The sequence below is a fragment of the Gossypium raimondii genome, chromosome 7 (assembly GCF_025698545.1).
Source record: "Gossypium raimondii isolate GPD5lz chromosome 7, ASM2569854v1, whole genome shotgun sequence".
NCBI classification, from domain to species: domain Eukaryota; kingdom Viridiplantae; phylum Streptophyta; class Magnoliopsida; order Malvales; family Malvaceae; genus Gossypium; species Gossypium raimondii.
Window position 1 is genome coordinate 7,319,270 of NC_068571.1, and position 26,863 is coordinate 7,346,132.

Sequence of the window (26,863 nt, forward strand, 5' to 3'; positions counted from 1 at the left end):
GGATAGGAGTAAGAACTTTGAAAAAGAAAGAACGAAAAGAGGCAGATCAAGTCCTCCACCTCTATTTGGTTTCAAGAGACCAAAAGACTAAAATTTTTCAACTTTAAAGAAAGGGTTACAGTTCATTGGCTACAAATGTAAAGGATTCAGCAAGCTAACAACGTCTATGGCAAGTTATTGGGGTCCCAGAATGGAAAAAAGGAGAATGTAACTATTGTGGAAGTAGTCACGATGGTGAATGCAAAAAGAAATTGAGGGTTTTCTTCGGTTGTAGATCTAGAGACCACCTACTTAAAGACTACCCGTCTAAGCCTGATTTTAGTACAAAGCAATCTGTTAGAAGCCCACAAAAGTTCCAAAATGAGAGCAAATCAGATATGGCAACCAAGTCCAACTTAGTGTAAAGATCACAAAGAAAGAACTATACTCGCACCTATATGATGAAGGTCAAGGAGGAGGCAAACCTACCTGAGGTCATAACTGGTAATTTTCTTTCATTGGTAATAATTTTGATGCATTGTAAACCATCCATTTGATTAATAAAGTACATTCTCTATTGCTTTCATATTTTCTTTGTTTTTTATTCTCCCCATCTCTCTTTATTTTATAACATGTTATCAGCACGATAATTCTTTATTTTTTTTTTCTTTTAAAATCTTTCGAATTCGTCCCCCAAATCCAATTCCTCTTTCATCTTAAACTTTTACCCTTACAACTTCATCTCTAGGACGCTGAAAGATTCAATCTCATAATGGATCTTGGTGATGACGATGATGTTAAAGATCTTCAAGTATATTTTACTATCTTTTATTTATTACATCATGTTTATTATAATTAGAGACTAATCATGACAACATGAATGGGTTTTTTACTAAAATAATCCAAAAGAAATAAAAATATACCAAAATATACCCCAAAAATTATTACCAAAATATACCAAAAAAAAAGAAATTTGAAGGTGGTGCCAATGAGAATGGCGACAGGACTAAATATAGCATCTGCAGTTTCAAGGACTGACATACAATTTTACCATTTTGAATTTTAAAAGTGAAATTGGTGGGTGTGTCAGCATAAAGCTGAAACTTAGCTAATTGCCTTCTAAGCCCTCCTTATTTATTATTTTCTTTTTTTTCCCTTCAACTCACTTTTTATTTAATAAACAAGCCTCAACCTATTTTTGTAGTTAAATAAGCTCTTAATCTATGATTTTTACTCATAAAAGTCCTTTATTTTATTATTGAAGTAAATATATTTTACCTAAAGTAAAGCTACTTAAAAAGTATAAACTAATTCTCATTTTATGTATTATTTTGGTAATTTGATGAGGATAGTTTATTAAATAAAAAATTTACTAAATTAGTTTATACTTTTTATTAAATAAAAAATATAATTTTTTATTTAATAAACTATTCTCATCAAATTACCAAAACAATACATAAAATGAGAATTAGTTTATACTTTTTTAAATAGTTTTACTTTAGGTAAAATATATTTACTTTAATAATAAAATAAAGGGCTTTTATGAGTAAAAATCATAGATTAAGAGCTTATTTAACTACAAAAATAGGTTGAGGGCTTGTTTATTAAATAAAAAAGTGAGTTGAAGGGGAATAAAAAGAAAATAATAAATAAGGAGGGCTTAGAAGGCAATTAGCCAAGTTTCAGCTTTGGCGCTGACACACCCACCAATTCACTTTCAAAATTCAAAATGGTAAATTTGCATGTCAGGTCCTTGAAACTGCAAACAGTTACATTTTAGTCCTGTGCCGCCATTCTCATTGGCACCACTGGTGCCGCCATTCTCATTGGCACCACTGGTGTCGCCATTCTCATTGGCACCACCTTCAGCCCCTTTTTTTTGGTATATTTTGGTAAATAATTTTTTTGGGGTATATTTTGGTATATTTTTATTTCTTTTGGATTGTTTTAGTAAAAAACCCCAACATGAATAGATAGATTTTAATTTAAAATCCACGCATGTTTGCGATGGTGATTATGAAATAAAGAATCTATTGGGACGTTTATAAATTCGTCCAAGTAAATTTATTGCATTCTCCGAAGTGAATGTAAACATAAAAATAAAATAAAAGATATACTCATGGACCACTAAAAGTGGAACGTAGTAATAAATAAGAGAATAATGAAAGTTCTCAAGATAAATTTTCAAAGGGTAAAGATAACTTTTGTTATCAATGTAATATGAAAAGATTATTAGCCACATATGTAAAGGAAAAACCGAAGATTTCACATAGTGCTTTTGATTGAAAAATCACTCTGATTTATTTCGTACCCCTTGCTCAATGAGAAAATGGGTCAGATTCTATAGGATCAAACCTATGGGACTTAGGGAATGATGGAAGGGAATAAAATAAAATAAAAAAGAAATAAAAAAAAGAGGGGAAAAAATAATCAAAATAATAAATAAGTAAATAAAAATGAAGTAGAAGAACCCAGATTCCAAATGAACAAATTCAAACTTGAAAGGGATCTTTCTGATTCTCGAAGAATGAAGGGCAAAGGGATTGATTGAGAAAGATCTCTTGTTCTTATTATAAGATCGTGTGATTGGATCCGTAGATGTTCGGTAAAAAAAATCTTCTCTTTTGAGAATAATAAAAAATGGAAAGTGTTCAATTGGAACATGAGAACGTGACTTCTATCATTAGTATGCCCAAATATTCTTTGAGGAGTATGCCCAAATATTTTATTTCTGTTAATATTCTTTGAGGAAGATATGAAAATGTAGTAATGAATTCTATCATTACAGATATAAAATATTTAACTTATTTGGTCTTGAAACAAACAAATATTATTCCAATATTTGATAGTACAAAATTAGTTGAAAGCTCTAAAAGAGCTAATATATCACTATCTAAAAAGCACAAAATTTGTGATGGTTAATGCATTATTTTTAAAATTTATTTGTAATGGATCTCAAATTAAGATTGTGAAAGAGGAAAATATTAATTTCATAATGAATAAAAAAAGGGATTGAGTTATTAAGTTATATTTATTTTACAATCTTTGTGATATTCTTTTGTCATCATTCCTATTAAAGGGTTGAAAGCAAAATATTTAACTGTGAAAGATCTACTTATGAGCGATAGAATATGATAATTCTATCTAAAGCTTATTATGGTTGAATGCACCTAAAGTTACAAGTTTTTTTAAAAACCGTGAGTATAACTCTACAGTATTCAGAATAAGTTCTCAATTGAAATTACGTGGTAAAATATTACTGATGAGAACTTGCAAGAGAAAAAACTTATGTATGAAAAGTCATTGGTTATGTTGTACACCTGGAAAATAAGATACACTCTCAAAGTTTGCTATTAATAGATTTTTGGGCATTTGAAGATTTTGGCATATTTCCTAAAGTGAATATTGCATATAATTATTTGGAAATTATATTTATTGACTTGGTGGCATTATAGACTTCACATTGATTTAGATATTTCTAGTAGTAAATGTCACAATAGTACTTATATGTGGATACAAATTAAAAGGAATGATAATAAAATTATCAATTTGTTACAATTTAGTACAATTGAAACACATGTTAAAGTAAACCAGAAGTTTACTAATACAAATGCGTTTACTACTTGGCGTGACCAGTTAGACCATCCTAGATCGTATATAATGCGAAAATTAATTGAGAATTCATATGGACATCCATTAAAGAACCAAAAGATTCTTTAATTTAAAAGAATTTTCATATGTTGCTTGTTCTCAATGAAAATTGATTATTAGAAACTCACTAGCTAAAGTTGAGATTTAATGTCTTGCATGTCTGAAACAAATATGGGTCCATTCATCCACCATGTAGATAGTTTTGATATTATATAATTTTGGTAGATGCATCCACAAAATAATCACATATGTGTTATCAATTTGCAACCTATCGTTTGCAAGATTGCTTGTTTAAATGATTAATTTCAAATTATGCAATTAAAACAATTCATCTTGCTAATGTTGGTGAGTTTACATCCCAAGCTTTCAATGATTATTGCATGTCAATTGGGATAAAAGTTGAACATCATATAGCTCATGTTCACACACAAAATGATTTAGTTGAATTGTTTATCAAATGCCTCCAACTAATAGCTAAATTATTACTTATGAGAACTAAACTTTCTATTTCAACATGAGATTATGTTGATTTATATGTTGTACGCATCAAGCCAATAAGTTATAAATACTTCCATTACAATTGGTTTTTGATCAAGAGATAAATATTTCTCATCTTTGAATTTTTGTAAGTGTGTATATGTTCCAATTGCTCCACCACAACGCGCAAAGATAAGTGAATCCTCAAAGAAAGTTGGGAATATATATTAATTACAAGTTTCTTTATATTATTAGATGTTTTGAATGTATTCGAGATTCAATTATGACATGATATGTGATTACAATTTTGATTTGATAATTTTCTTGACATTAGAGGGAGAGAAATAATAACTTGTAATGAGTTAGGGGGAGAATAATTTGAACCAGAAGTTCAATAAGGATAACTCATTACAAGTTAACTGTTAGATGTATTTACAAACTTAATGAGAATAACCAATTGTTATATATCATCTAATATTTTAATTTGAATCAAAGTCCTAGTAGGACAATCAGTTAGAATAAATAATAGATTGATCGGTTCCAAAGATGAAAATTCTTCTAGATGGTCATGTACTGGAGGCGGGTGCTCCAGAAAAGACCCAAGACATAACTAATAAATAAAACTTTAGAAGAGATTCAGGTACCTGGAACTGAATTTTAAAATAATAAAAACAAGAAATCTCGATAAGTTATGTCAATTCGAGAAAATATGGAACCGAATAATAAAAGTGGTCGACAATGATTTTGCATGCAATATTATTATTGAAATAATGAAATAAAAGGAGGATCTTGAATAAATCTATTGAGAAATATAGATATGGAATAAATTGATCAAAATAAAAAGATGCAACTCAAGTACAATTAAATTCGTGAAATTTTTGGACCAATAGTCCAAATATCTAAAGGCATAAAGCCAGTGAAGGTGCAATTGAAGTAGTTTTGCAAAAGCGGAATATGAAGCTTTTCGATAAGTCCTGGTATTAATTATGAAAAGATATAATATTTTTTTGTGGTGGATGCAATAACCTTTAGATGTATTATTAAACTGACAATTAATAAAATATTTTACTTGCGTCTAATGGTTATTGTTACAAACTTTTATGAATCACTATAGAGTAAAGTTTATATTAAAATCCTTGAAGGATTTAGAATGCTAGAAGCATATTGAAGTCCTCGAGAAATTATTCATTTATATGAATTGAAATAATTTGAACATATGTGGTAAATTTAACTTAGCGAATAGTAGTTGAAGGAAGATTATAAAGTGATTCAAAATTCCTATTTCTGTTTTTATAAAAGAATTGTGATTAAAGTTTGTTATGATTATTGTTGAATCTCCTAAAGATATCAAAAAATATTTCTTCAAATTTCCCTCAGTCGTGACTTTTAAAAGAATGATAATATATAAATGTTTAGCAAATACATTCAAATAGTCATTTGAAAAACTAGTATTTAAGATTGAATACATAGAATATAAGAAAATGTGTGATGTTTTCATAAGGGAGAGTAAATACGCGTTGCACTCTTTTTCCCTTAATCGAGGTTTTGTCCTATTGGGTTTTCCTGGTAAGGTTTTTAATGAGGCAGTATTACGTATTATAGATTGTGTACTCTTTTTCCTTCATTAGGTTTTTATCCCACAGGGTTTTTCCTTATAAAGTTTTAACGAGACACATTATCTACCAATGGACATCCAATGGGGAGTGTTATGAATATCTTATTAAGTGGATGTCCATCATGATCAAAATAAAGTGTTGGTGTACTTTAAATTCTAATAGTTATTAGAATTAGATCTCAACTTCTTTTATACTTCTTATGCCTATAAATAGAGACTCTGATGAAGTATTGTAAATCATCCCTTTGGTTAATAAAGTACATGCTCTACTGCTTTCATATTTGCTTTATTATTTATTCTCCCTATCTCTCTTTATTTTATAACAATTAGTAGGATTTATAGTTATTATTAAGAAAATAAAAGTTACTCGCCCAGACATAATTATTTACATTTTATTATCTTATTAATAATTATTAATATATATATATTTTTAAATGGCATTGATTAAATATTTTTATATTATTTTTACTCATATATGAATATACCATAAGGTTATTATTTAATATATATTATATATTAAAATAAATAAATTATTTATATCAGTCGAATCGATTATAAATTTTAGTAAATGATAATCTATTGACTTAATCATTCTAACTCAACTCTTAACTGATTTAATTAATACAACTAATTAAATCAAAATTGATAAAATCGAACATGGCTCCGGTCCATCTAATGATATTGGCATGAGCTTTAAGCTGCTTGCTGAACAATCATTATCAAACATATTTCATTCATGTTACAAGTTCCCAAATTAATCATGCAACAAAAGAGCACAAGTATTTTTAATTGATTAACAGTCATCTATAAACAAATCTAATATGTAAGTTGTAACAAAACGAGAGAGTAAAATGAGTAATTATTTGATATATTGTTAGTGGAGTTTTTAAAATTTTACAAGTGAGTTAAGTGTGTGATAAGTGTCACATTTATTTATGTAATTAATTTTTTTATTTTTCTCTTACATCTTATAACACACTTGTTAAACTCTTAACTCGTTTGTAGAGTCTAAAAATTTCATTGACGGTGTATCAAATAAATTTTGATTAAAATTTCAATTTTCGTTTACGAGATCTGACCACTTTATGAACTTGAATAAAATGTTTTTTTTTAAATTAAAATTTGGGTAACTACACCATTAGTCACTAAACTATGGATAAGTTTTCGTTTTGATCACTTAACTAAAAAAGTTACAATTTGATTACTGAACTATTCAAAAGTTTTCATTTAACTCATTTGACTATTCAAAAGTTTTTATTTAAGTTATTGAGCTATTGAGTATTTTTTTTTAAGCAAAGTTCCACTCTGGAGCTCCAAGCGACGATTCAATGATCAATACTGTGGATCAATATCTATTAGCGAGTAGAAGAACATACCTTAAATCCAAGTCAATTTGACGATCAGCTTCGGAGATTAGAGAAAAAAGTAATTTGAATTTTGGTTCACAAATTTTTGACGTTCAAAGTTATTTTATGAAAAAAAACTGAATTGTAGTAAGGAATGGGAAAGAGAGCTTTCGATTAGTGCAGTCACTACAAATAAAAATTTTTTATACAGTAACGATTTTAACAACTCAATAACTTCAATGAAAAATTTTGACTAATTCAAAAATAAAATTATAATATTTTTAATTAAATAACCAAAATGAAAATTTACCCATAATTTAATATTGACATAATGTTAAATGGCCGTGTATAGGCTTTGTAAGTGGAGAAGCATGGGCTTGGTTTATCGATATAAGGTTTGGGTTTTCTGTTTGTTTCCGCTTAAAAGGTTCAGTGTTTCTGATTGGGCCTTTTATTTTATGTGATAAATATTCAACATATAATCTATTTTTGATAATTTTTCTTAAAATTGATGACGTGGCATAACGAGAGCCGGATTTGTATAAACGACGCCCAGCGTAGACCCTAACGTACCGAATTTCCACCCTCAATCTATAGTCCTAAGTTATTAACTCCAGAAGCTTCCGAAAGGGGAAAAACCCTACTAAAACCTTCGCACTATAATATATTAATTTTACTTCTCCCCTAATCGCACCCAAAGGAACCAAACTCACTGAGTTACCATTTCTCAACTTTCCTGAAACTCGCTCGCTTGCATCTCTTCTCCAGTCCTCAATGATGCATCGCCTCTCCCGGCGCTCGGTATCCGCCGCCCTTCGCGCCCCCGCTACTCGTTACCGGATCGCTGCGGCTGCTCCAATCTCCTTCTCCACTCCCATCCCTGTCTCGGTACTCTCTTTCTCATTTCTCAGCATTTAAATCTTGCTTTCGTTTCACTGAAACTTAGGAAAAGTCTTTATTTTGTTTTATTCTAAATAATTATATTTTTGTGCTTAGTTGTAAGTGAGAATTAATGAGAACTAATGGAGAAGGTTTTTTTTTTTTACTTTAGTAATCTTTTCTTTTTTTCATTTAATATCCGCATCTTCTTTCTTGATAATGATTAACGTAAAGGATTTATGAAATCACTTCGATTATGACACTTTTCAATCGGGTATTCTATTGTAGTATGATTTGCGATTTTATTAGTTTTAGTTAATTAATACTTTGTTTCACTTTGACCAGGCAGTGGAGAGTGATAATAGTACCAGGTGGTACTCAGCAATAACTGGAGGGAAATGTATCACGACCAGACATTCCTCTCAATTGAACTTGAAAAATGATTTGTTTTTGGGAAGCCGATACGAGTCAACCGCGGCAGCATCTGATTCAGGAAATCCACCTCCACCTCCAGCTGAGAAATATGAGTATCAAGCTGAGGTATGTTAAGGCCCCGACGTGTATAAAAGTTCTTATGCTACTGCTTTCCTGAGTTTTATTTATAATGCTACTGTTTCATACATATTGGCAGGTTAGTCGTCTCATGGATCTTATTGTCAATAGCTTGTACAGCAACAAAGAGGTGTTCCTTCGGGAGCTTATCAGGCATGTTTCGAGAATTCGTTCTTCCATCCCTGGATTATTAAAATATAATGATTTTTACAATAAAAACAAGCTCGCCAATTATGTTTTAATATTATTGTTAGGTTGTTTAGGCATAACGAACAATTTGAAGTTTTAACCTTTTCCATTCTAGTTGGGTCAATTTGTTCATGCTCTTAGCATTTAACGATCTCTGCTTTCTGCATGAAATACAATAGAACTATGTATGGTTATTTTATTTCCTCTCTGATCTGGTATAATATTTGTGGTGATGTCATTTTTTTTTTTGTAATTTGAAAAGATGTCAGTAATGCTTAGATACAACAGAGTACAGACTACAGAGTTGTCTTTTCAATAATTGATCTTTAATCTAAAGTTATATAAGGGCCTGCGTAATTGGTATCATTAAATCTAACTTTTTTTTTTTTTTTTGTTTCAACAGCAATGCAAGTGATGCCTTGGACAAGTTACGGTATCTAAGTGTTACTGATCCTCAGCTTTCGAAGGATGCTGTTGATCTTGACATTCGTATTCAAACTGACAAAGACAATGGAATAATAACAATTACGTAAGAATATGAGCTGTAAGATGCTTTGGTTGTGGATTTGCTTTTAGCAATACTTATATTCTTACTTTGCTTGCTACAGGGACTCAGGCATTGGTATGACACGACAAGAACTTGTAGATTGTCTTGGAACAATTGCACAGAGTGGAACTGCAAAGTTCTTGAAGGCTGTGAAGGTCTAATAATGAAGATAACATTTTCTTTCCTGATTCCAGGTTTACATGTTATGTGCTTTAATAAAATGTACAATTTTGCAGGAAAGCAAAGATGCTGGTACTGACAACAACTTGATCGGTCAGTTTGGTGTTGGCTTCTATTCGGCATTTCTGGTTTCTGATAAGGTAAGAAGTACTTGTCATTTTAGCACGTGAATTCAGAAGTTCTTGTGGTGGCAGTTGCTAATGTATTTTATTGTAATTGTAGGTAGTTGTTTCAACAAAAAGTCCAAAATCTGATAAACAATATGTATGGGAAGGAGAGGCAAATGCTAGCTCCTATACTATTCGGGAGGAGACAAACCCAGAGAATCTCATTCCACGAGGAACACGCCTTACATTGTATCTTAAGGTCTCTTAAATAATGAAAAATATTTTAGTACCTTCATTTATTATAGTATCTTGAACTAATCTCTTGTTTCATTTTGTCTGTGTGCTTTCAGCGTGATGACAAAGGTTTTGCCCATCCAGAACGGATTCAAAAGCTTGTGAAGAATTATTCACAGTTTGTTTCTTTCCCGATTTACACATGGCAGGAGAAGGGAATCACTAAAGAGGTGCTTTCAACATGATATCAACATTTGCATTTTTCTTGACAAAAGTCATCAACTAGTATTAGGGATAACTAACCTGTTGGCTTATCACAGGTTGAAGTTGATGAGGACCCAGCTGAAGCCAAAGAGGCTGATCAAGATGAAAAGATTGAGGTGGTTACCTTGTTTTATTTATGTAGTTTTATCATCATCTACAGGCTCATTAGCAACATGCAATTGATTATTTTTCGACTTTTTGACTTTGATGTAACAGAAGAAGAAGAAAACAAAGAAAGTTGTTGAGAGGTATTGGGATTGGGAGCTTACAAATGAGACTCAGCCAATTTGGGTGAGGTTTTAGGTCTCAGTTTAGAATTGCTCAAGTTTTAATTTTGTATTTCTAAAATGTTTTATGTAACTAATTTTATCTTTACAGCTCCGTAATCCTAAGGAGGTGACAACAGAGGAATACAACGAGTTCTACAAAAAAACTTTTAATGAGTACTCAGATCCGTTAGCATCATCTCACTTCACAACTGAGGTAATTACATTGTTTAGTGGGAAGCTATTCTGAATCAGCTTTGAAAAGTTTGTGGGGGTCTCTTTGGATTCAATTATCTTGAATTAATAGAAGCGGGCTGTGGCTTTAATGTCCTAAGATAATATTGTTGAAATTTTATGCAATTTTAACATGGCTAGAGCGTCACTCCTCCAATGTTTCTTATTTCATTTATAAGCATTGGTTTTGCAGGGTGAGGTGGAGTTCCGTTCTGTACTCTATGTCCCAGCCACTTCTCCTATGGGAAGGGATGACATAACCAATCCCAAAACGAAGAATATAAGACTCTATGTTAAAAGAGTTTTCATTTCGGATGATTTTGATGGCGAATTGGTAATAAAATGTCTTTCCTTTATTCATGAGAGGAATATGATTGATTCAAATGTAGTCTGACTTGTGCTCGCTTCGTATTCTTTTGGTTGTATAGTTCCCTCGATATCTAAGCTTTGTCAAGGGTGTTGTGGACTCAAATGACCTTCCGCTCAATGTCTCACGTGAGATTCTTCAAGAAAGTCGCATTGTACGGCCTAAATCTTTTTCCAGAGTTCTTGTTAGATACTGAAAAAGTGACTTACTTTTCTTATTTAACATTCTTCTAATTATAAGTTTGTGCTTTTCTTGAAGGTACGAATCATGAGGAAACGTTTGGTTCGAAAAACCTTCGACATGATTCTTGGAATATCCATGAGTGAAAATAAAGGAGTATGCATTATATTTTCTCCTTTCTCCTATCTTCTGCCTCTGTTTCCCCTTCCAACTCTTATGTGACTTTGTAAATATATTTACTGTAAAAAAAACACTTAACAAAGCTTGGCTAATGGTGTAATTCTTACTTTTGTGCGCTAATAAGAATTGATCAGCATCTTCTGCCATTTTGCTTTTGTATGCTAACATGTGGTTACATTGTAGGACTATGAGACATTTTGGGAGAATTTTGGAAAACATTTGAAATTGGGATGCATAGAAGATCGTGAAAATCACAAGCGTCTTGCACCGTTGCTTAGATTCTTCTCTTCCCAGAGTGAGGATGAGATGATAAGTTTGGATGAGTATGTTGAAAACATGAAAGCTGAACAGAAGGATATCTATTACCTTGCTGCTGACAGTGTGAGCAGTGCTCGGAATACACCTTTCCTAGAGAGACTTCTTGAGAAGGATCTTGAAGTATGTCTCTTTCTTCATTATATATTGAAATATATACCGATTATTTATTGTGCATCACCTTGAATGAATTTTTTTGGTTCCAATCTCCTAGGTGCTCTATTTGGTAGATCCCATTGATGAGGTTGCCATTCAAAGTCTGAAATCTTACAAGGAGAAGAACTTTGTAGACATTAGCAAAGAAGATTTGGATTTAGGTTAGTCTGTGTGTTCTTGTTCTGGCCTGTACCAGCTTATTCTTGTGAGTTAGTAGTTAGATCAACAATTAGGTTAATGCTAGTCATGGTTTACGCATTTTTAATATTTTTTATGGTCTCAATTCTGTAGGTGATAAGAATGAGGAGAAGGAAAAAGTAACAAAAGAAGAATTTAGCAGAACTTGTGATTGGATTAAGAAACGATTGGGTGAAAAAGTTGCCAATGTTCAAATCTCAAATCGTCTGAGTTCATCACCCTGTGTTTTGGTATCTGGGAAGTTTGGTTGGTCTGCCAACATGGAGAGGTGAATATCCTCTTGTTTGATCTGCTGCCTTTTATAGAAAATTTCTTTAGCATCAGTTTTTAACATGATTGATTCTTTTGCAGACTCATGAAGGCACAAACTGTCGGTGATACCTCTACTTTGGAGTTTATGAAAGGGAGAAGGGTGTTTGAGATCAACCCTGAGCATCCAATTATTAGAGAATTAAACGTACGATGACGAACATTAAACTTAATCTCTACCTTCATTCTTTATCACTTTATGGAACTTATTATACTTGTCTCTGCAGGCTGCATTCAAGAGTAACCCAGATGATGAAGATGCCTTGAGAGCAATAGATCTTTTGTATGATGCAGCACTTGTTTCTAGTGGTTACACTGTAAGTTTTTTCTCATTATTTTCTCTGAGAAGAATACATACCTTAGAATATAGTTTTTTATTTTCATGTTGCACCTATCTTATGATACTTCATTTCGTATACTGAGGTTTACCTTGCGATTTGAGCTTTGTAGAATTGATGTTAAATATCCGAAAAATGTTTGAAGTCATTGATTGTTGACAACATGCCGCTCATAATTGTGACTGTGTTGATTCTCATACGTGTTACTTGATGTCAATTATGCAGCCTGACAATCCAGCACAGCTGAGTGGTAAGATATATGAGATGATGGGAATGGCTATTTCGGGTAAATGGTCAACGTTTGACAGTCAGCAGTCAGCATCACAGCCTCCCCAAACAGAGACATTGGAAGCTGAGGTAGTTGAGCCAGTTGAAGCTGGTAGCCAGAAATGAAAAGTGCATGGTTGGTTTTGAAGTAGGTTCCGTTTGCACATACCTTATATATTCAGCAAATTCTGAAATGGGTTCCTTAGCAAGTGGCGGATGCATGTTGGATGTAATGCTAGGGTTTCTCGTTTAGAGATACAAATGTAGTGATAAAGTTGAATGCCGTTGAGAGTTGAGAGTATAACTGGTTGGACAAATTGCGAATCATTATTCTCTTTTGGTACTTTACAGCTGCTCAACTTTACCTTTTATTATCATATCGCAAAACAAAAGGTATTTTGAAATCACTCAGAACTGCGATAATGACGGTGGACTTTATTCATTTATCAGTAACGTCATACACCAGCCGTCTTCCCATGGCTCCACGATAATAAGCTGGAAGAGCATGAAGTCCTTAAACAAAGTCAACATCAAGCTTAAATATACTTCTTCTAATAGAATGAAAAGAAAACAAAAATGAAAGGTTGTTAGCAAGTAAGAACGCCTTTGCAAGCCTTCCAAAAATGATTAAAAAGAACAAAGTAGAGAAAGTCGGCACCTAGAGGTGCTGCTGACTTCCATGAAAGTCGGTTCAACTTGAAAATTGATTTCACTGTACTGTAGAATTTGATATAGTTTGCTACATAATTTTGAAGTCTATCTATTTTCATAAAATTTATTTATATTTGGTCAATACAAAAAAAAAAAAAAACCCACCAAACCAAATATTCATCATCAATTAAATTGTGTTCGAGCTTAATTTATATATTTTTATAAATAAGAGTTGTATATGTCTTGGTATATTAATTTATTTGTTTATTTTTTTATATAATTTTTAGGGTAATTATTTGATATCTGTAGAGTTTTTAGACTCTTAAGAGTGTAACAAATGTCATATTTATTTATATATTTAATATTTTATTTTTATTTTATTATATCTTATAATATACTTGTCAATCCCTTAATTCTCAAAAAAAAAACATGTATAGAACAATTTTCTTATTTCATATTGTATTAGAGAATTTTAAATGTAAAATAGATAAGAAATTTTTAAAAGTTGCCCTAAATAATGAATGTAAACTTGACGACATCATTTAATTTTCAATAAAAAAGATCCATAATTAAGAAACTAAAACGCCACATGTTACTCGACATAACTTGCTGTTTACTTTAAAAATGTTTTACAATTATAATCTATATATAATATAAAACAGAGAGCCTTGTGAATAAATAGAGTTAAAATGGTCTTTTAATACATTTCTTTTAAAATAAGTAAGGTTATTATAGTCCTTTTAATATACTTTTATTTAGATTAATAGAGTTAAATTAGTGATTACCATTAGCATTAATTAAGAATATTAAAACAGTAATTTCTATTTCTGTCCGGATAAATTTTCAATTCTTTATTATCTTCTATATATTTCTAACTAATGGTTAGACCTGTACCCGGCTCGAAGGTCCATTCAAAAAGTGAGAGCGTTTGGATAAAAATTAGGCTCGAAAAATTAATTTGGGTAAAAATTAAAGCCCGTTTAGAAAATGGGTCAAGCCTCGAGTAAGATTTCTTTTGCTCAGCTTGAATTTACCAAAAAAAAAATCTTATTGTTTTGCTATTATTTTATGATTATTCCATATTCACACGTTTTAATATTCCTAACGTTTTAAGTACTTTTTTAGTTAAATCCGCAGCAACACCTCACAAATTCTTTTGTATTTTAGGTGTGGGCATCCAACCTAAGATATTTGATCTACCTATGAATGCTGTTAAGTTGTATTTATGTTTGTTTATTTTGATAAAATGGATCACATAAATTTGATGCAATTGCATTATATCGGAGATATATATTTTTAAATGTACTAAAATCATATTTAAGTTTTTATGTTTCAATTTATATAATTTCTCAAGCTTTTGAATTTTTACCAAAGGCAAATGTTTTAGTATGATACAAGAAAATAAGGGTCAAAAATCAAGATATTTAAGTATGGACCAAGTATCATGGGCATCCATGACAATCCTAAGTGCACCAAAGATATTCTATTTATATATGTTTATATAAAAAAATTTAAATTTCTATAAATATTTGGCAATATATATAAATGTTTTGCTATATTATATTAGTCAGCATGTCATTGTTGTTGGAGATTGACCCGTATAAACGATGAGTTAGTAAAAGTGGAAAGGAACGAACACAAATATTTTACGTAGAAAACCCTCAGAGAAGAAAAAATCACAGACAAATGAGGCTTCGATTTTTCACTAAATGAGTAAACAAACAAGAGTACAATATGGAGAAAATAAACCTAAAAGTACTAAATGTGCAATACCCAAAACCTCGAATACAAAGCTCAAAATTCCAAAGAGCAAACTGGTAAACAAAACCTTAAATCTTATAGTGCACTCACAAAAGAGGTATAAAATACTCTCTATAATTACCACGAAGCTCTCACTAAAACTCATATGTGACTATATTTTGTCGCCTTCAAGAAAAAGCCCTTAGTGATTGACATATCAAAACAATGATACAAGGCCCCTTTAAATAGATTACGATTAGAGTTCTAATCATACTAAAATATCCCTAGAATAATCAAAATCTAATTGGGAGAAGAAGTCCTACTTGAAGTCTAAAACGCGGCTGTCAAATAGAAGAACACGTCGTGACGTCGCAATGTCCCATTCGCCTCGTCACAATGTCGTTCATCGCATCGTCTCGATGAGCCGGTGCTCCTCATCCCGACGTCAGGCCTATTTTGGCCCTTTTCCGGTTGCTTGTTGATTCTTTTCTAAGATGCTTGCAACATGTCCAATAAATACGAGGCACACCCCACAATTATCAATTTCACTAATTTGTTTTTATCCTTATTTACATCTGATTGTAGTATTTATGGGAAAGTATTCATACTTTTTCTATTTTCTCTCACTAATTCTTTATAAATTACATTAATTTTTTGGATAAGTTTGTTTTATTATACAAAAACAATTTACATTGTCTTACAAAATTGAAAATTCTTTTGTAATACATACTTTTCTATTACCAAAACTTTATTTTATGAGATTGATCTAAACTTTGCATAATCTATTAATAAATATGCAACTAAAATTTACCGTCCGACCCTTATAAAGGAGGATGAGAAAATGTGTTTAAGTGCACTAACATCTACTCGAACTCATATTTTATTTTTGAAATTTTAAATCAACTTTAATGTATCATTTATCATTATTGAGATTTTATTCTATGGAAATTAATTAATTATATCCATTATGAGTGATTTGGTTTGTAATTTAATTTTACATATATATCTTTTTAGTTCTAAAAATACTTCAAATCGTGAGGTGGTTTAATTTTTTTAGTATAATCATGAACCGTGAATAACAATCCGCAATTGATGTATTAATTTTAATAACAAAATTCATTTGATATTTTTTAGTAGCAAACGTAATAAAAATAAAATCATGTTTTTTGACACTTGCTATTCTCTATTTATAATTTGGATAAATTACTATTTTACTCCTTGCCTTTGTTTAAATTTTTCTTTATAATTTTTATATGCTTTGATTTTAAATAAATTTTTATTTTAAGATTTTACTTACTTAAATTAGGTTTTCTTGTTATAATAGCTTAACATATAGTTAAAAGAATACACATATTAATAATATTTATAAAATTATATTTATATTTTTAAATATAATAAAATTTAATTACATTCATTGATTAAAATAAAGTAAAGATAAATATAATTTTTTAAAAAATCAAATTTTAACAATTTTAACATTAAAATAAGTTAATTTAACAATATATATAATAAATAACCTATAAAAATTACTAATAATATTATTTAAATTATAATATATTAATATTCAAATAAAATATTGATTTTTAATGTCAAAATATACATGATGTCTTCATACAATTAAAGTGTTAACTAAATTCCAACAATTTGAGTTTTATCAATCATTTTTTATATTTACATATTTACATAAGCTAATAAAAATTAATCTTGAAAAAGAAATTGAATTTTATCAATCATTTTATTTTCTTAAATTCATTTAGATAATTGAATTTTATAATTTTGTTGAGATAACCAATTTTATATTATATTAAAACTCTAAATTTTATGAAATTGTTACTTTTAATAATATTATTTTTTAATTTAACTATACACACGTGTATATATTTAGATAAATTAAATAATTTTATATAAAATGTAACATGTTGTATACAATTTAGCTTTTAATGACTTCTCTTTTTATTTTATATAATCGACTTATCCATGGTACATAATAATAATACTCTTTTAATTATAAATTATTTATAATCACTTTAATTTTTATATTATTTGAAAACTTTTAATCTATAATTTTAAATTTCAAAATTTTATGAAAATATAAAATCAATAAAAAATAAATTTATTTTTAAATATTAAAAATCATATTCTAATTTAATTTAAAAATAGAGTGAGAATCTTATCACTTCTACCTTTTAAATAATAAATTTCTTTTAACTTCTTCACAAACTCTTTTCAAATTCTCTAAACAAAATATTTATTTTAAAACCAAAATCTAATATTTATTATTCTTGATATATTCTGACTATACTCAAACTCCTGCAGGTTCACAAGTCAAAAGTATATTATACGAGGCAAGTTTTATCTCTTAACTTTGTCAAAATATTTAATGGTTTTATAAAATAAATACATTTCGGAGAGCTTGGACAAATAAAACCATTACAAATTGAAGAGTGTATGGCAGGACTTGTTTCTGTAGCCTATAGCACATATGTCATTTATGAGAGAGGATGCTACTATAGGTTATAGGATCAAATCTCATTGTGTACAAACTCTTCAACTTGTCATGGGTTTTGTATATTCAAGCACTCTAAGATGTTCTCACTCTTTGAATTAACCAAGTCTCTCGACAGAGTTGTAAGACAACCCTGACCAAAACCAGTACTTTACTTTTGGGATGTACTCCTTGACCTTACGTCAACAAAAAAAAAGTTACCCTCAACATCTTTGATATTATTTTTGGTCAAGTGTAAGTAATTTAGAATGATTAAATATGGAAAACCCAGAATGTACATATTAAAATTTGACTTTGATTATTACATATATGGAAAATAAGTTGAATTTGTCACTATTTTACATGTTTTACCTGTTAAAAAAAATATACAATATCCAACATGTGGAATATATTTAAGAAAAAAAAAAGAAATTATGTTGGCACTTTCTTTTTAGTATACTTTTTTCTTTTAATTTTATTTTGACCCTTTCTTTCTATTATCAGAAAAAGTAGAGGTTTTTCATTCAAAAAAAGAAAAGGTAGAAGAGGCAGCCAGAACTTTTGAAAATTACATTTTTATCCCAAAACGGCATCACCGTTGCATATCCTGGAAACAATGTGAGCCTTCGGATTAAAAAGCTATATAATTTAAAGAAAAAAACCATCCCCATTTTCTCGAGCGGCTCTCTGACTCCGGTCATTGGTCAATCCCTTCTTCTCCCAGTCTCCGTTCTGACCGTTTCGATCCAATCTTCGTTAAAGGTATTTTCTTTTCTTTTACTTATAGTTTATCAATTTTAGGGTTTTCTCTCTTGATTTTCTTTTCATTTTGAGTTTTGGACCTCGTTCGATTAGCAAAATGTGCTACTTTCTGGTTTTAGGGTTTCTCGCTTTATAAAAGATTTCTTACTTGGTTGAATTTCGATTTGGGGGAGTTTCATTGCTGGGTTTCGAACTGGGGGACTTCACGAGATCTGAAGAATTATTGTTTGAAAGGAACGAATTTAAGGATAATGATTTGGTTCTTACCATTTGCTTCTAATTTTAAGCAACTTTTATGAAGGAAAAATGAAAATCGCAAAAATCAAGCATGAACTTCAATATAAAGAGCTTTAAATTTATGTTGTTTTGTATTCTATGTTGTGCTAGACCATGACTCTTTGAATTGCTTTTATTTGCAGAGTAATCAAGATTTTATTTATGGGAACATCATCTGGTTCTAATATTAACCACCAGCATTCATCGAAGATGTTGCCCCCACGGCAACAACCACGACCAGGGAGCTTACAAACTTCGTTGTCCTTAGTCTCCTCTGAACATCGCTTGTCGCCTGATGCTCAAGAACCTAGATCGAACTCAGATAATGTTCACGAATCCCCAACTGAGAGTGCTAGCTCACAAGAGACTTGGCCTACTGCTGATGCTGTCACAGCAAAGAAGATGGAAAATGGGAAAATAGAAAATGACTGCCCTGAGCAATCTGTCATTCGTCGTGTTTCTAGTGCTGATAAGATAACTCTTAGAGACATCGCAAGAGAAAGAGTTGATGTTATCTCTGAAAAGATGCATCGCCTACCTGATGAATTTCTAGATGAGCTAAAGAATCAACTCAAGGCTATTCTGGAAGGCAATGGAGGGTCACAAAACAGGGAAGAGTTTTTGATTCTGCAGAAGCTTGTTCAAAGTAGATCTGATTTGACAGCAAAGACATTGATTAGAGCACAACGGGCACAGCTCGAAATCCTCGTTGCAATAAATACAGGAATTCAGGCATTCCTGCATCCAAACATCAGTTTATCCCAAACTTCTCTCATTGAGGTTTTTGTGTACAAAAGATGCAGAAACATTGCATGTCAAAACCAGCTACCTGCAGATGATTGCACCTGTGAACTATGCGCCAATAGGAATGGTTTTTGCAATCTATGCATGTGTGTCATCTGCAACAAGTTTGATTTTGAAGTAAATACCTGCCGCTGGATTGGTTGTGATTTATGCTCCCATTGGACTCATACTGATTGTGCTATTCGTGATGGGCAAATTTGTATGGGCCCTTCTGTTAAAAGTGGATCAGGTCCTACTGAAATGCTTTTTCGCTGCCGTGCTTGCAATCGAACGTCTGAGCTGTTTGGTTGGGTCAAAGATGTCTTCCAACATTGTGCTCCAGCCTGGGATAGGGAGGCTCTTATGAGAGAACTTGATTTTGTTAGTAGGATTTTTCGCGGAAGTGATGACCCTAGAGGAAAGAAACTCTTCTGGAAGTGTGAGGATCTTTTGGAAAAAATGAGGGGTGGACAAGCAGAATCCACTGCTTGCAGATCGATATTAATATTTTTCCAAGGTACAATGTGACTGATTTTTTAATTATCTTTTGAAATATCATGTGGAATTTTGTTTGTTATGCAGTGAAAATGTATTGGGGGGTGAAAAATATAGCTCAGTTATGCAGGTATTCTTCTTTCAATTTATTCATCAACTTTCTGATGATCCTTCCCAACAGGTGAATCATGTCATGCAGTATAATTGCCATCCTGCTTTGGTTACAACACAAATTTTATCTGGTGCTTGTTGTTTGGGATCTTAAGGCTCCCTTTTTCATTTTTCTTGGAAAATAAAAAATACTGAAGAAAATGTGTTTGGGTTGAAAGTGATAAAAATGATTTTTGGAAATAAAAATGAAATAAAATAAAAATTTGAGAACAATCAAAAGTTGTTTTCTTTGTTTTTACTAAAAAAATGGGTTTAACCATGGTGGTTCAAACCCCATATAAACACAAAATTATTATTATTTCTAATAAATTTTAAACATCATATCTGTTATCCTAGTTCAAATCTTAAAAATGTTTCTATTATAGGGAAGTAGATAATGTTTTCATGTTTTCATTATTGAAAACAAATTTTTGCTTCTATTTACCAATGAGTTTTCATGTTTCTATTTTAGAAAATAGGTACCTAACATGTTTTCATTATTGAAAAGAAATTATTCTTTCTATTTACTAAACATGTTTTTCAATTTTTAGAAAATAGAAAATGAAAACTATTGTCAAGAAATGAAAATAAAAATGATTTCAGAAACCAAACAGAGCCTAAACTTTTTAGGACATGAAGTTATTTGGAACGTTTGATTTATAAATATTAACTTAATATTGCATGTGGCTTTTCTGGTTTTGTGTTGCCTATCAGTTTCAATTTGTTTTTTTTTTTAGATTCAACGTGTAAGTTGACTGATGTTTTGATATGTGTGATAGTCTTGCTGAAATTCTCCATGCCCTTTTGGAGAAATCTGCATTACTGTTTGTGACTCAAACTGCTACTCAGTTTCTGATTGAGACAATTTTTTGACTCTAGCATTGACATAACAAGGGTGGGGCGGGGGTGTACAGTAGAAGTTGATCATGAGCTAGGTGTTGTGGTTTTAGGACTTGGATTAGAAACTAGAAATTGGGATTTTAGGGTTTGTTTTTTTGGATTGGAAAAGATTCAATCTTGATAGCTGCAAGCAAATGGAAAGGAACAAGCCTGTTCACTGCTCTGGTTGTGAATGGTCTGTGTCAAAAGTAACTTGTGGTTGGGTTGTTAATTTTGTTGTGGTTCATGTCTACTTGAGAGTTACAAGTTTGTTTTAGGACTGCTTATTATGTTTGGCTGATGTGGCTATCTGCATGACCATCTCAAGGAAGATTTACGAGTGCTTATTAGGCTTGGCTGATGTGGATATATGCTTGAGAGTTTCAAGTAAGATTTAGGACTGCTTATTGGTTTGGCTGACCTTGGTATCTGCTGGGTGTTTCAAATAAGATTTAAGATGGCCTATTTTAGGAAAACACTGGAAATCGGTGAAAAAAGAAAGTAAAGATCAAAACTTCAATTCAGAAGGCACAAAGAGCAAATCCCCAAGAATTGTTAGACTTGGAATAAGAAAAGACTCACATTGGACAATTCTAGGAAAATCTGCTTTGATTGAGGGGGCTTTTCTCTTGTTAAAATACCTGCCACGAGAATAACCTACAATCAAGAAGAGTTCCTAACCTTGGACTAGTTATAAAATAGTCTTAAACGGGGGTCCTTGATGGGTTATATTAAAGAAATATCATGAATTCAGCTATTCCTGACATTTCATCTCGCATCTAAAACCTTTTTGTTCTCTGAATAGTAAGATTTTATTGCTTGAATTTAAATAATTGTTATTCCTTGTATAGAGCTTGATATGGATTCTCCGACAAGTCTGGAAAATGGGGAAGGTGGACGTCTGATAGCACCACAAGAGGCGTGCAATCGAATTGCAGATGTAGTCCAGGAGGCCATAAGAAAGATGGAAATGGTGGCTGATGAGAAGATGAGGATGTTCAAGAAAGCTCGCTTGGCTCTTGATGCTTGTGATCGGGAGCTTGAGGATAAGGCCAAGGAAGTAGCAGAACTGAAGCTGGAGAGACAAAAAAAGAAGCTGCAAGTAGAAGAGCTGGAGAGGATTGTCAGGCTTAAACAGGCAGAGGCTGATATGTTCCAGCTTAAGGCCAATGAGGCAAAACGAGAGGCTGAGAGGCTTCAAAGGATTGCACTTGCAAAATCTGATAAATCGGAAGAAGAGTATGCTAGCAGTTACCTGAAACTACGGTTGAGTGAGGCAGAGGCTGAGAAGCAATATTTGTTTGAAAAACTAAAGCTGCAGGAGTCCTCACGGGCATCGCAGAGTAGTAGTGGAGGTGACCCTTCACTTATGTATTCCAAAATCCGTGATATGCTCCATGGGTACAATATCATCCCCGCTAAAACAGAGTCTCAGCCAAATGAGCGCCATGGTTTTAGAGCAAATCCCTGACTGTCTGATGTGCGAGTTAGAATATGTTGCTTTGTTGGTAAATTAGAGTGTTAAGGTTTGCTGTTTCATTTTAATGTATGAAACCTTCAATGAATTGTCAGTTAATAGTTTATTATTTGTCGTATGATATGTTGTCTTCATGTACGAACTTCCTTTCTGTGGCTTCGAATGTGCAATGAGAAATCTCCAATTTCATGTAAATGTGTTTTTAGCAGGAACTACGTTTTATTACTCATCTGGAGTGTACTTTGTGAAGGACATATTAGGATCTTATTTTATATTTTTTCGTAACACTTCAAAAATCAAATACTTAATCAGTATGCCCTACTTCTAGTATGAATTTAGACGCGACAAAATTGAGTTAAATTCCAAAGCTTACTTCAGTTAGTTCATCAATTAATTTTGAAGTAGAATGTAGCAGACATTTTTGTGGCATGATCAGGAGTCATGTGAGTGGTGAAGAATGGTTGAACGTTCATACTATGATGTCTAAATTCTCGACCCCAATTTCAACTTTTTGTTGTTTTTAAGTAGTCGACTCGGGGTCCTTTTTGAGAATGCAAGGCTAAGGCTCAATTTGGTTTCAGAAAGTTTTTCAAACTTAAAATTGAAAAAGATTGAAAATAAAGGTTTAAATGAATTGGTCCTAATTTAAACTATATGAAAGAAAAAAGAATATATTATCGGTATTCAAGTTTGACATTTGTTTTAATGTGGTACTCGAGTTAATAGTTATATATTTTAGTATCTAAAATTAACAATATTAATTTTTTTAGTGTTTAATTCGGTTTTGGGTTTGATTTGATGAAAATTAATATCATTATTGTAAGAACCCTAGTTTGTTCCTCTATTCAATTCAATGTTCAGAAAATGTGTTTAGACATCATTGTTCAAACAGATGTTTGAATATAAATTCAAACAAAAATAGGCAATAAGCAAAAAAGAAAAGGAGGGAAGTAAACACGAGATTTGTTAACGCAGTTCGATTTCACCAATATTACGGAGCCTCGCTCAGTAAATGATTTTATTCAATAATTGATCTAGTAGCCTATAGGCTAAAACCCTATCTACCCTTATATAAAGAAATAATCACAACTTTAATAAATAACTCCAACTTGTTACAAATCACACACCAAAAACCTCACAATACAACCATTAAAACTCTCTAATAAAGCCTAAGAAACAAGTGCATAATCCAAGTAAAAGTCGACAACAAGTAAACTAGCGAAAAAAAAAAGCACTCTTCAAAAAATGCATCTTCGCATTCGAAATAGCTGCCTATTTATAGGTCAAATGAGGCTGCATATCAAATCAATTTTTTTAGAGATAATATTTTAATTTTGTGCATAATAATCTAGAATAAAAGCCTCAAAAAATTATCCCAAAATATAACCTTATTATTCAATTAAATACACACGATAAATCACCAAATAAATAGCTTAAAGGATAAGGATGAACCTTATGTGATAAGGCATGTTGATCTCCAATTTTCTTAAGCAACCATACCTGATCACCAAGTTGTAAGATGAAAAGAAATAAGTCCTAGAGTCCATATGCTTATGGTAAAAACATATATGTAGGCCCAAGTCAAATTGCCGACATCTCATGGTACTTGGGCTATCCTAAAGGTCTTGTCTGAAGAAGTGTTTAAACAAGTTGTGTTCAAGAGTCGAGTTATTAGTCTTGGGCAACTTTAGTCCTAACAGTTATCTTCATGTATTAAAATGCATAAATTTTGTCAAATACAAGTACCATATTAGACCTAAAAAACACAAATACCATGTCAAATTTATGTACCAAACTAAGTATTAAGCCTTTTTCGTCAGCAATTTTTCATATATTAAATCAGATATACTTGTTCAAATTCATATAATTTATTTTATTTTATTTCTTATGTTTCTATTATATAAAAATAATAATTACCAAACATGTTTTCATTATTGAAGACAAATTTTTATTTATATTTATCAAACATGTTTTTCAATTTTCAAAAAAAAAAAAACAAAAACTATTTTCTAGAATTAAAAATAAAAATAAAATATATTTTCAAAAGCTAAATGGAACCTAAGATTATATGTAACATAAGTTTTTGTAACATTGTCGTTCATGTCTTGATTGCATCATGCACGTTCAATGAAAGAAATCTACTCATTCAAGATCCAAAGTTTTATTCTTTACTAAAGAGAAATATGATAATTATATTATTATTAATATGAATTAAGAGGATTATAGATTGAACAAGAGAGAAGAATTAAAAAAAAATTAACTTTCACTTAGAATACAATAAGCTTACATATGCCCTCTATTTATAAGGCTTCAAGTACCATAAGTTACAAAGCAACATTAATGACCAATATTAAGGTATCTACAAATGATTTAGGGTTTACAATATAATAAATTTAGGGGTTATGAACATTCATCCTTTAAGTGTTACAATAGGATAAATTTGAGGGGGTTATGAACATCTATTTATCAATGAATTTACAACACTCCCCCTTGGATGTCCATCAATGAAAATGTGTCTCGCTAAAACCTTATTAGAAAAAGCCTTTTGAGATAAAAACCTAATGAAGAAAAAAGAGTAAGCAATCTATTATTACAAGCTGCCTCGTTAAAACCTTTACCAAGAAAATCTAGTGGGACAAAACCTTGGTTAAAGGAAAAGAGTACAATATGTTTTTGACTCCCCCTGGTGGCAGCATTACATTACATCTTTGAGTCGACGCATTCCAATCTTATGTAGTAGTCTTTCACACGTTGAAGTTGGCAATGCCTTGGTAAATAGATCTGCTAAATTATCACTAGAACAAATTTGTTGAACTCCTATATCACCTTTCTTCTCAAGATCATGAGTGAAGAATAATTTTGGTGAAATACGTTTCGTTCTATCACATTTGATGTAACCACCATTCAATTGAGCTATACACGTTGCATTATTTTCGTGTAAGATAGTTGATATTTTTTCTTGTAGAAGCAAGTTACACCTCTTCTGAATATGTTGGGTCAATGACCTTATTCAAACACATTCTCGGCTTGCCTCGCATTGCAATTATTTTTGCATGATTTGAAGAGGCGACAACTAATGTCTACTTTGTTGAATGCCGTGATATGACAGTACCTCGATATGTAAATAAATATCCTGTTTAAGATTGACCTTTATGTGGATCTGATAAATATTTAACATTAGTATAGCTAACTAATAGGGATTTTGAACCATTTGAATAAAAAAAATCCCATATCAATGGTCAATTTGAGATATCTAAATACATGTTTAATTCTATTCCAATGTCAACGTGTTGGAGAAGAACTAAATCTTGCTAACAAGTTTATGGCAAAAGTTATATCAGGTCTTGTGTTATTTGCAAGATACATCAATACCCTTATGACACTTAGATATGATACTTTAGGACGAAGAAATTCTTCATCATCCCCACAAGAACGAAATTGATGTTTATTCACATCTAACGATCGTACAACCATTGAGGCACTCAATGGAAGTACTTTATCCATGTGATTTTAAAAAAAAAAAATCTTTTACCTCAAATTCCTTTTTAAACAATTTACTACATTTTGTTTTTTTGTCAAGTTTTGAAGTTTAGTTTGGTCATGTACATAGTGTTTAGGTGCTGATTGAGCTAATTAGTCAGCTTATTAGCATGTGCAAGTAATGTTTTACAAGTTTCAAGTTTACTTAGTGGTAGTAGTTAGTGTTTGGTAAGTTGATTGAATTAAAAACTTGTGATGCTTTGTTGAATGAAATGAAATATGTTTTTTTTTCTTTGATGCTCGTTTTTGTTTCTTAAGTTCTCTAATTTCTTCTTTGATAAACATCAAAATATTTGCACAAGGCATATGGCAATGTTAATTGGGACTTTCTAGAGAGGGTACTGTTAGATTTTGAGTTACTGATGAGTCTTGTGCAATTGATAATTTTTTTGTGTTCTTGTTCAGTTACTCTTTAGAATGACTATATGTGTGAAGAGATTATACATTAGAGGTGTCTCAAACAAGATATCCTTTACCTCAATATCTTTTTATTTTGGTCATGAAAAATTTATCCCATATGATTCTTGAATGGGAAGAACCTGGGATTTAGAAACCATATAAGTTGTCGCGACATGGATCTACGATTTCTGTTTTATTTTTTTTGCCAATAACCTATTGTTGTTTGCACAAGCGAAAGTGGACCAGATAGTTATGATTCGAGATTTCTTAAGGGATTTTGGTGAAGCCTTGAGTTTGACTGTGAATTTGGATAAATTTAAGCTCTTTGTTTCGTCTAATATTCAGAGGGATATGGCTCATTATCTCAGTACGGTGGGGGTATACCTCTAGTTATGA

At 31.2% G+C, this 26,863-nt stretch overlaps 2 protein-coding genes across 2 annotated transcripts; both read left to right on the forward strand.

The window, feature by feature from the left end:
- Positions 1-7,701: 7,701 nt before the first annotated feature.
- On the forward strand, positions 7,702-13,201 carry LOC105802891 (heat shock protein 90-6, mitochondrial). Its single transcript, XM_012634802.2, has 20 exons — positions 7,702-7,956; positions 8,293-8,487; positions 8,579-8,652; positions 9,092-9,217; positions 9,297-9,390; positions 9,472-9,555; positions 9,638-9,781; positions 9,873-9,986; positions 10,077-10,136; positions 10,237-10,311; positions 10,399-10,503; positions 10,714-10,854; positions 10,949-11,041; positions 11,146-11,223; positions 11,431-11,685; positions 11,777-11,879; positions 12,010-12,184; positions 12,268-12,373; positions 12,453-12,542; positions 12,789-13,201. The coding sequence occupies exons 1-20, from the start codon at positions 7,843-7,845 to the stop codon at positions 12,954-12,956; spliced, it is 2,394 nt and encodes a 797-aa protein (XP_012490256.1). The 5' UTR covers positions 7,702-7,842; the 3' UTR covers positions 12,957-13,201.
- A 5,098-nt stretch (positions 13,202-18,299) lies between these two features.
- On the forward strand, positions 18,300-22,723 carry LOC105802884 (OBERON-like protein). Its single transcript, XM_012634790.2, has 3 exons — positions 18,300-18,468; positions 18,888-20,044; positions 21,903-22,723. Exons 2-3 carry the CDS (start codon positions 18,907-18,909, stop codon positions 22,520-22,522), a joined length of 1,758 nt encoding a protein of 585 aa, XP_012490244.1. The 5' UTR covers positions 18,300-18,468; positions 18,888-18,906; the 3' UTR covers positions 22,523-22,723.
- Positions 22,724-26,863: the final 4,140 nt, after the last annotated feature.